Here is an 11139-nt window from a genome sequence, read left to right as displayed (position 1 = left end):
GGGCAGGTGACCACTACTACAGTTAATTCATGACTACAACAGCAGTGCCACATCCAGAAGATATCTTTTTTTTTCTGCACATCATATGACTCTGACATTCTTTCTGCCCCCTGCTTCACAATGTTTTCTGAGATTTATAAGGGTGATAGAGCTGTCCCATTTAGGGCCAATCACTCAATCATCACATATTCTCAGCACTTTGGCCAGGTACAGGTTTCTGCATTAACCACGGCCCGCTGCAGTAAGAAGCTTCTCCCATGAAGGCTGGACACAGCACACTAATCTATGACAATAAACAGGTATTTGGAAGGCAAACCTGAATATTCAGTGAAACAATCGTAGTAAGTTTCCCATTAGGGCCTATGACTTACTTCCCCAACCAAGGACTCTTGATCCAGTTTTACAGAAGCAGGCATGAATTCCCTCTGGAAAAAAAAAATGAGAAATAGCTTTCTTGTCCCCTCCACTCACTCCCCACTTTCTCCAGTTCTGGAGACTCACTACTATAGGGAGGGCCTCATACATGCAGAACAAATATTCCAACTATTCTAACTGTACCCTTGTTTTATTTTGTTGTCTTGAGACAAGCTTTCACTGACTGGACCAGGCTGCCCTGGAACTCAGTGTAGCTTAGGCAGGTAATCCTCCTGCCTCCTGTGTGGCTGGGGTTCCAGGCCTGCACCACTAGACCAGGTTATTTTTTTCTTTTTCTTTGATCTGTACTTGCTCATAATGGAAAGAGAGAAATCCAGAGGAGCTGGAGACATAGGACAACTTGTACCTTCTGGTTAAGTGGCTTCAGTAGGTGTCCCTTCTTAGAGAGAGAGGCATTGACTAATTTGTCTTGATAGCAACTTCTTGGGATGTGCCATGGGGAATAAAATTGCCCTGGTCAACAAGTTCAGAGAAAAATGTATGCTGTGTTCTAATGTGATTTTCTCCTTCAAAACTTACACTAAATTGTATTTCCAATGTAAAAGTGTTGAAAGGTGGTAGTATCTTTAAGGGATGATTAGGTCATTGAAAGGGAATGACTTAATTCTCAAGGGGCTGGGTTTATTAACCTGACTGAGAGCATAGCAGTATAAAGCTCGGTTTGCTTGTGTTGTGCTGTGTTTTGTTACGCCTCTGCTTGCACTCACACTTTGCACCATAAGTAGAAGCAGCACAGATTCTTTGTCTTTGTCACACTCTAAGGCTTCCCAGCCTCTAGAACCGTGATCCAAACCAAACCTCGTTCTTTATCAATTTCCCAGTCTCCTATATATGCATATTTCCTTCTCCATTGGAATTCACAACAATAGGCATTATGATGTTTATGATTCTTAATAAAACTGGTAGTGAAGAAACAGGTTTACAATTCTTTAACCCATACCCTTAAAAGCAGAGTAGCACCAATTACTATCCTGGAAAATGTTCTTTGGGAAGTTTCATTAGAGAAAAGGATGAAGACAAAAACTTTTTTAAAAAGTTAAACTGTAATAACTTAAATTGTCAGAGATCAAAAATAATGACTACCCCCTGGAAAGGAATCTCTCTGGATTCAGCGTGGGTTATATTTTATTGCTGTTAGAGGTAGAAGGGTATTGTGTAGGAGAGTGAGATTTACAATGAGCACTAAGTTAAATATCATTGAGAGTAACACAAATTGAGTGGATGCCGTCATCCTGGTAAGACGGTTAGTTTTTCTCCTGAGTTGCCCAAGCACATTGAAATTTTTTTCTTCTCTTGAGTAGATCCAAGAACATGATTAGGGCTCCGATAGTCCAGAATTGATGGTGATAATCAGTCAGCCCCAAGAACTACTTCATCTTCTTTCTCTTAGAGAGTCCCTATCTTTTAATAATCTACACTTTAGCTCAAGGATGAATCATTTGTCTTTGTCCCATTTCGTAACCCAAACACATTGTCTCTGGCAACCAAACACACCAAGGTCCCTCATAGACAGACTAGCTCTTTAGTTGCACTCAAATACTTTTTTTAAAAACTTTCTTTTGGTGACCAGCTCCACCTCAGCTCATGCTGGAAATGTCAGCCCTATAGATTACACTGCTGTTCAGTGGATTCTTCTGAAGACTGTGCGAAGAAGTAGGGAACTAAGAAACTCAAGGTGAAAGAGGACTATAAAAAGCATGAAGAAAAATCTTCATTAGAAAATTTATTTAGCCAGGCAGTGGTAGCACATGCCTTTAATCCCAGCACTCAGGAGGCAGAAGCCAGTGTATTTCTGTGAGTTCGAGGCCAACCTTATCTACAGAGCTAGTTCCAGGACAGCTAAGGCTACACAGAGAAACCCTGTCTTGAAAAAAAGAAAAGAAAAAAAGAAAAGAAAATGTATTTAAGGCCAGGCATGGTGGTGCGTGCCTTTAATCCCAGCATTCAAGAGGCATAAGTCCAAACTCAGCCTCTTCTACATATCGAGTTTCAGAACAGCCAAGGCTACATAGTGAGATCCCATCTCAAAATAAATAGATAGATAGATAGATAGATAGATAGATAGATAGATAGATAGACAGACAGACATATATAAATAGATAAATTTGGAGCTAAAGAGATGGCTTGGTGGTTAAGAGTGTGTACTGCTCTTTCAGAGGACCTGAGTTCAGTTCTCAGAACCTACAACAAGCGGCTCAAAATCACCTGAACCCCAGCTCCAGGGGAATCCATTGCCTCTTGCCTCTAAGGGCACCTGTATTCACAGGTACACACACACACACACACACACACACACACACACACACACACACACACTCACACACACACACACACGGGGATATGCATATACACGTAATTAAATTTTTTTAAAGAAAGTTTATTTAAGAATGATCTCTTTAATCAATGTCACTGGCTAATTTTGGGTCCATAAATCCAAACTGGCAGGTAATAAAGTAAGTTTTCATATTCATTTCGTTCTGAGTGTCTTATACTTGCTAAATTCTCTTGGGCACTCGACACAGCTGTTTATTTCCTTAATCTTTTTTAATGCAAATGTCTTTAAAATTGGTTATAAATCTCTCCTTTTAAAACTCCTTTCTCCCTTGATGCCAGAAGCTTGACTTGCTTCCTTCCAACCCATCACTAGTGTCATCCTTCAGTGACCAACCTGCAGCCCTCTGGCTCTCACAAGGGTTCATTTTGGTCATGATCTTAATCATCCCTTCTAGGCAGAGCTAGATCAAAACTTGGGCTGCTCGTCTTGTTTTGCTAAAGATGAGAACTGTCGCAAAGGGGTCTCACCAACAGGAACTGTAAGTGACGCTCTTCATTCATTACTGCATGGATTCTTCATCACAGCCCGGTCAGCTACGTACTCCTGTCCTGATTTAGCAATGAGGAAACCAAAGCTCAAAGAGATCAACTAACCTGGCCCAGTTAGCTAGAAATGATAGGATGAAGGATGGAAAACGTGGGAAAAGTGGAAGTTCAGCTTTACCACCTCTCTTCTCATCCAGGTTAGCTTGATACACAGGCCAAGGAAATATGAGAGATTCTGGATAGGCTTTTTCCCCTCCAAACATGTTTTAAAATGCTTGCCTCAATCCAACAGTTGCTAAAGCCCCTTTAGCTCTCTAATTCCTTGAGATTCATGGAAGCATCTCAAAGTGGACAGTATCCAGGAAAAGAAACAACGAACTGAATTGCTAATATGTAATCACACATTAAATATTTATTAAGCACCATTTATTAAACAAATAGAATGATATGATAACAGCGAGTTGTATTTGCTTAGCACTTCAGCTTTGCACAGCCTTACTGTATCCTAAAGAATTACATAAAGCTGAGATTACAATCTTCATTTCACAGATGATGAAATTGTGGCTCAAAGAATGTGAATGACTCATCCAAGGTGACACACTTGAGTCCCATTTTCAGATTCGAGGCTCGAACCCGGGCGTTCTGATCTTCAATTCTGTGTTCTTCCCTCTATATTACATTAACTCGAGAGGCTTATAGGTGGGATACACAAGGCAAGCATGCATGAAGAATTAACTGACTATTCAAAATAGTGTCCATCATGTCAAGAAATGCTAAAGGTGCTAACTGACTAAAAATCACAGAAGAAAAGATCACTGTTGGTAAGAATCAGCAGAGAAAGTCTCAGAAAATATGAGAAACCTAAGCCTGGCCCTTGGAAAATATGTTTTTAAAAAAGGACAACTTGGGGGTGGCATTTCAGTATAGAGGACAGAGACAATGAAAGTACAGAGGTAAGAAAATGCAAATGTTGCCTGGAGAGAGAAGAAAGACACTTACTTACCCAGAGAAGTCTAGAAATGTAGCTCACTAATACAGGTGTAAGACCTTGGGCTCTTCCCAAGCACCACACACACACCGAACAGACAAACACAAAAACCTTAGAGAAGAGACATTTGTGTTGAGGGAGAATCAAAAATTGACAAAAAGAAAAAATCGTTTTGAATTTCTTCCTAAATTATTTTGACTTGTAGACAATAAAAATAAATCATCGAAGATTTCTAAAAGAGTGAAACTTGGAGAGAAGTGTTGGACAGATTGATCTGACAATGTGCATTTGTGTGGAGGGAAGTTGGAGGTGAGGACTAGACAGAAACCTACGACATTCAGTGAGGGAGAAGATGAAGAGTCAGTATTGGAATGGTGATGTTGGGACCATAAAAGAAGGCCGGTTACACTAGGCAAAAGAGCAATGTCAGAACTTGGGGAGACAGGAGGAGAAAAGAGTGGAGTTTCCCAGAAGCTTTAGAGCCTAGGTCATTTAAGAAAGATGTCATGAACAGAAATGAGTAAGATGAGTAGGAGAACTGGTTCGGGCAGTTTCTTTTTTATATATTATGGGTTAGAAGCAACAGTGGAAGATCTAAGTGAACCTATCCAGCAGGCGATTGAGGCTTAGAGGGACAAAGGTCTGGCCCAGCACCAATTGGCTGGTAGATGAAAGGAGTCGTGGGAAACCAGTCCAGGGTCTAGTTTCTACCTGCCACTATGCAGAAAGTCACAGGCATGACATCTCACTGGGTCTGTTTCTTCAACTGGAAAATGGAGGGGAACCCAAGCCCTGTATGATCTCTGAGGTATTCTTAAGCACTAGAAGTCAGTTAAATTGTCGTCACCTGCTATTTGTTCTAAGACGAAACCAACAATTTGATGAGAGAGAGGATTAAATAACCCCCACATGTTGAGAGTCTGACAAAAAGATGGCAGCAAAGAGAGAAGTGATCCAGGGAAAGCAGGAGGAAAGAGATTCTAAATCTAGGGAAGGAAATAATGTACCATAACAGATGGGTTAAATATGTCAAATACAACCAATGATAATACACATATTAAATAAATATCATATTTCAATAGCAGTACACCACTAAAATAGTAGTTGAAGAATAATGCAAATAGTAAACACAAGAGAAAGTGTTCAATGCCATAAGTAAGCAAGGAAGTGAAATTAACAAATTGAATGTTTACCATCCAGAAAGATTTCCCATAAAGTCTGCTGCTGGAACTGCAATGGAACTAGGATGGCCATATATCATCGTGACAGTAAAAATTTATGCAGTCATTTTGAAAAATCACAATCCACAAAAATGTTCGTGTTCTCTGGTCTGGTAATCTTACTCCTGAGGACTTGCACTAGAGATAGAATTACCAAGAAGAAAAAAGCCACAAATGGGGAGAGATTCAAAGCACAGGAAAACTGAGCTACCTAAATGTTCACTAATAAGGGGATAGTCTAATAAGATATAACCTACCAATGGAAGTAATTGTTTATAGCTGCTGAAATAATAAATGTGAAAGACTGCATCAACATGGAGAAAGGAGGTTTACAATAAGCGAGGATTATACTTATTTGTTTTGAGACAGGGTCTCACTATGTAGCCATGGCTGACTTCAAACTTATGATCCTCTCGCCTCTACTACCAACTCTTGGGATTATAGACATACATCACCATACCCTAAATATCCTAAAAAGCAGACTTTTATACACTGTGGTTATACTTCTATAACACATGAATACAAACCAAGAAAACATGAAGTATAGAAAATGGAAATATGGGTTTGAAATAAGTGAATCTTTTCTCTCTACATTTCCTTCAGTGTTGTCCCAGTGAGATTTTTTAAATGTTACCTTTATATTTTAAAAAAACTAGAAAAGACATGCAATAGAGCCAAGTGAAGTGAGCGGTCAAAGAGGGATAAAAGTGAAAACTGTGTATCACTAAAGTTCTTGCCAAAGACATAATCTGTGCTCTGAGAGCAGGAGAGTGCAAGGGGATCGGATTTGGAGAGTCTGGCGCAATTCCGTGAGTAGGTGGGTTTTATAGCGCTCTCCCTGGCAAGGCAGTGGGGAAATGAATAGGAACTAACAGAACGGTGGCAAGAGGAGACAGCAAGGCCAAGGCATGAGTGCTTAGGTCTTCTTTCTAAAGATATAAAATCAGCGATGGAAGTACCTGACAAAGATGAAGGGAAAGAAAGAAAGGAAGAAGGTCCTTCCTTCAGGGACCAGGGGGCAGGCAGGGATAGAGACAAAATGGGACATCTAAGTAGATTATGAATGAAGTGTAGAGAAGTTGAGGTATTGACCCAGCCTGGTGGCATACGTTTTTAATCCCAGCACTCGAGAGGCAAAAAGGGCAGGTGGATCTCTGAGTTCAAGGCCACCCAGGTCTCTCTCTGTAGCTAGTTCTAGGCTAGAGAGAGGTACATAATGAGATCCTGGAGCAGCAGACTATAAAGTCCGGGAAGTTAGTCGTGACTAAGCAGCTTGGAGTTATGGGGCCTGCCAATGGGGGGCCTGAATGAGTTATATTGAAGAGACTAATTAATCTTACTGTGGGGAGCTACTAGGTAGGAGAGGGGTGACAGGCAAGGGGGCTGTGGCCATAAGAGTGGGGACCTGGAAAGAATCAGAAAGGCCAGTTAATTTACTCCTAATAGAAGAACTCTTGTGTTCCAAGGGCGAGAGTTCCCTTTGAAGAATGGAAAGGAGGGGCCGAGGGGCATTAAGATTAAGTTCTTTTCCTCTGCAGCCTAGCACCTCCCTCCCCTTCTCTCCAGAGACAGAGAGGACACTTAGAAGCCAAGAAGAATTTGGTATCGGTCAATGAGTAAGAGATCAGAAAGGTCAGCAAAGGCTGGGGTCTGACTCAGGAGACCAACAGGCTATAAGGTGATTTCATAGGAAAAGAGACTGAAAATAAATTTCCCTTCTGAAGAAAACCCGCCCAGAAACTTACTTCTCAGGCTCAGGGTTCAGTCTCCCCGGCTCTACACACCCACCAGATCCTCCAAGTGCTGTGGGAAGAGGTTGAACAGGTGGAAAACTGAGTGCCCCACCCTAGCCTTGAAATCCTATAGCCTGATTCAGAACGAGCTGGTGACAGGTTTATCCTTTATCTAACCAGAGCTAGAGAACGGGAAGAGACCAGCGAAGAGCCAGTTCTGGGCGTCTATCCTGCCACCACCCTATTATCCTTTGCACAAACCTGCTCTGCCCATCAGTTCTAGAACCTGGAGCCATGGACTTAAGAGATCTTCCCTCTGTCAGAGCTGTCCGCCCTTCTTTTCATTAAACATATGGGAGCTGTCAACTAAGTTCTCCACAGTCATAGACAGTGTCTGGTCTCATTCTTGTTTCCAAGGTTGCTATCAACCTGGACCCTGCCCCCTGAGGCTTCTCAGAGTCGCCACTCAAGAGCAGGACTCTACCAGCAGTCCAGACAGCACCAGGGTTCTAGCTGCTTGTGGGGCCCCTGGCAGGCAGGGTTAGAGACCCTGTGCCCTATTTCGGCACCTTGGCAGGTAAGACTAGCTTGTCTTTGAGAGGGAGCCAGGAAGTGGGTATGGATGTTCCATGTGGCATATATAGCATCCGTGATATGCTAGCACCCGGCTTCCTGATTCTGACTCCATCATATCCATCAGGCCGCCCTTGAGACTGCTCCACCCTTCACCTGTCTAGTTGAAATCTCTACTTTGGCTGGAGAAAGGCATGCTGTGGAAAAACCCCGGGGGAAGCAGAAAGGGCCAAGAGCACTGAGGAAGTCTTGCGAGCTCTAGAAACAGGATCAGTGGCCCCAGGAAGGGACAGGAAAAGAGAAAGAAGTAGAAGCAGAGGAGTAACTGCTCCAAACGTCGGCTAAAAAGAGGGTAGCTGATGGACGCCCTTATCAAGTGTCGCTAGCGGGCTCCCCTCCCTCTGTCCTGCAGTGAGCCCCCTTCCGTTCATACCCAGTGCCCAGGGTTATAATCGGTCTCCCTCATAGGTAGGGAAAATGATGTCCTGGTGGATGTCTGCCCACCTGCTGCTGCTTTCCTCATGTAAGGTCACCAATGCCAGGGAGGACGCAGTTGTTCGGGGCTGGGGCCCGCTGCCTCTGCAGAGCCTCTGGAGCTGGCTTCGATACTTGTCCCCAGTGAACAGATAGAGCACTGGATCCAGACAGCTATTCGCACTGGCCAGGGGCCGGGTCACTTTGTAGACCACGTTGACAATGTTCAGCACGTGGCAGTCAGCTTTCAACAGCCTTGCCAGGTAATAAATTGTGCGGGTGATGTGGAAAGGTACGAAGCAGACAGCGAAGACCGTCAGCACGACAGCAATGGTGCGGAGAGAACGGAGCCGAGACGATGACTGTCCAGCTCCTGGCAAAGGTCGATACAGTCGTCGGGCCATGAGTCCATAGCAGACCAGGGTGACCAAGAAGGGCAAGCCAAAGAGCAGCACCATGACTGCCGAACTGAAGTGCACATAGTGGTCAAACTCCTCGGGCCGGGTGGTGTCATGGCACAGGGTGGTGGTTCCACTGGGGCTGGTTGTCACAAAGAACAGGTTGGGCACGAGGCAGCCAGCTACCACCAACCAAACAGCTAGGCAGAGAAGGCTTGCAAATCGAGGGCGGCCCCAGCGGAGCGCCCGCAGTGGGTGGCAGATGCCCAGGTAGCGGTGCACACTGATGCAGGTGAGGAAAAGGACGCTGCAGTAGAGGTTCCAATAGAAGAGAAAGCGGACAAACTTGCAGAAGCCAGTGCCAAAGGGCCAGTGGTTTCTGGCAGCGTAGTAGTAGACGAGGGTGGGCAGTGACAGCACATACAAGGTGTCCGACAAGGCCAAATGGAACATGTAAGTGGCTGTGGCATCCCAGGGGCGAAGGCGGAAGAGGAACAGCCAGAGGGTCGGGGCGTTGAGGGCTAGGCCCAGCACAAAGACCACGGCATAGCTCACGGGCAACAGGATGAACTTGAACTCCTCGTTAAACCTGCAGTCACCATCTCCAGAACTTTGGCTGGGGCCTAGAGATGTGAACAGCAAGGAGTCTGAACTGGTCATGGCCCCCTACAGGTAGAAAGGAGAGAAGTGAGTGATTTCTCTGGTTTCCCAGTCCTACAAACCTACAACAAAAGAAGAAAAGCACCAGAAAGAGCGAGGAGGAGCAAATCCAAGTGCAACCCAGGCCGGCCCAGCCCCTCCCCAGCACCCTTAGTCCAGCCCCTACCCAGCCCAGATCCCTTAACCCAGCTCCTACCCAGCTCCCTTAGCCCAGCCCCTACCCAGCTCCCTTAGCCCAGCTCCTACCCAGCTCCCTTAGCCCAGCCCCTACCCAGCTCCCTTAGCCCAGCTCCTACCCAGCTCCCTTAGCCCAGCTCCTACCCAGCTCCCTTAGCCCAGCTCCTACCCAGCTAGCTCCCTTAGCCCAGCTCCTACCCAGCTAGCTCCCTTAGCCCAGCTCCTACCCAGCTCCCTTAGCCCAGCCCCTACCCAGCTCCCTTAGCCCAGCTCCCTTAGCCCAGCCCCTACCCAGCTCCCTTAGCCCAGCTCCTACCCAGCTCCCTTAGCCCAGCTCCTACCCAGCTCCCTTAGCCCAGCTCCTACCCAGCTAGCTCCCTTAGCCCAGCTCCTACCCAGCTAGCTCCCTTAGCCCAGCTCCTACCCAGCTCCCTTAGACCAGCCCCTACCCAGCTCCCTTAGCCCAGCCCCTACCCAGCTCCCTTAGCCCAGCTCCTACCCAGCTCCCTTAGCCCAGCCCCTACCCAGCTCCCTTAGCCCAGCCCCTACCCAGCTCCCTCTTAGCCCAGCCCCTACCCAGCTCCCTTAGCCCAGCTCCTATCCAGCTCCCTTAGCCCAGCTCCTACCCAGCTCCCTTAGCCCAGCTCCTACCCAGCTCCCTTAGCCCAGCTCCTACCCAGCTCTCTTAGTCCAGCCCAGGGACTGATGGGCATCAGGCAGCGCTGGGACTCAGGTAGGCAGCCAGTGGTATTCTGCAGCTTCCTCTCCTTGCAGAGCCTGGCTAGCTGAAGAGGGTGGAGGCTGATCAGCAGCATCTAAGGGGGAGACACCCAGGCTCAAATTGTCATCCAGCTGACCGTAACAGCTCTGTCCTGGTGATGAGGGCCTCCCTCCCTCTCCTCTCACCCTGCTCCTAGTTCTCTGGACTCTTATTTCCCCTTGAAGCAGGCCCACTTCATACCTGCTTCCAGCCCAGGAGCACCACCACCACCCTTGCCGAGGAACCTTAGCAAGACTCCTACCCAGTGCCCTTGAAGCGGAGCCCAGCTGACTCTGTCACCCTTCCTCTTGGCAGCCAGAGGGCATATTCTTGGGGGTGGGACTCGGGGTGGCGCCTATCCCTCCTCCTGTCCCATCCCAGCAGGCTGTCAGAGCTAGACAAACCCTCGGAGGTTATCTAGTCCAACCCACTCAGCATACAGATTGGGAAACTGGGACCCAGTGAGATTACTATTTAACAGCTTCAAAATGATTGTGTACACAAGGAGACATCCAAGTTTACAGATCAAGAGCCAGGCCACTGAAGATAATTAAATTACCGGAAGATCATATAAGTTCATGGGCGTAGAAACATGGGAAATGAATTTTAACATGAATAACAGCAAGTCAACATACTGAAGGACTTTTGAAAATGTAAACTACTGATAACCATCTTTACTCTGTATGCATTTAATTATAGCAAATGTTTATCTAGTCCTTACACTGTGCTAGGCACTGTTCTAAGGACTTTATACCTATTGATGAATCCACAGGCTCTCTATCCAATAGGTTCTATTACTGCCCCTGCTTTACTGATGGGAAAAATTAGGGTATAGATAGTTTGAGTGTTTTGATAAATCATGGTAAGAACAAGATTTGAACCCAAACAAGCTTGCCATGGG

At 45.8% G+C, this 11139-nt stretch overlaps 1 protein-coding gene across 2 annotated transcripts; it reads right to left on the bottom strand.

Annotated features, from left to right (window-relative positions):
• Window positions 1–3638: 3638 nt before the first annotated feature.
• Window positions 3639–10609, bottom strand: P2ry4 (pyrimidinergic receptor P2Y4). 2 transcript variants are annotated; one of them, XM_076562866.1, is made up of 3 exons: window positions 10501–10609; window positions 10155–10293; window positions 3639–9307 (listed from the first exon to the last, which is right to left on the bottom strand). In XM_076562866.1, the coding sequence occupies exon 3, from the start codon at window positions 9299–9301 to the stop codon at window positions 8216–8218; it is 1086 nt and encodes a 361-aa protein (XP_076418981.1). In that variant the 5' UTR covers window positions 9302–9307; window positions 10155–10293; window positions 10501–10609; the 3' UTR covers window positions 3639–8215. The 2 variants fall into 2 exon arrangements, with proteins under 2 accessions (XP_076418981.1, XP_076418980.1); XM_076562865.1 differs by having other exon boundaries at window positions 10440–10547.
• Between the last annotated feature and the right edge of the window lie 530 nt (window positions 10610–11139).

This window comes from Peromyscus maniculatus, chromosome X (assembly GCF_049852395.1).
Source record: "Peromyscus maniculatus bairdii isolate BWxNUB_F1_BW_parent chromosome X, HU_Pman_BW_mat_3.1, whole genome shotgun sequence".
Classification (NCBI taxonomy): domain Eukaryota; kingdom Metazoa; phylum Chordata; class Mammalia; order Rodentia; family Cricetidae; genus Peromyscus; species Peromyscus maniculatus.
The sequence above is the reverse complement of the archived record's forward strand: the minus strand, read 5'-3'. Positions and strand labels throughout refer to the sequence as shown.

Coding starts and splice junctions, on each gene's coding strand:
- P2ry4 (XM_076562866.1), bottom strand. CDS start 9,301: ATGACCAGTTCAGACTCCTTGCTGTTCACATCTCTAGGCCCCAGCCAA.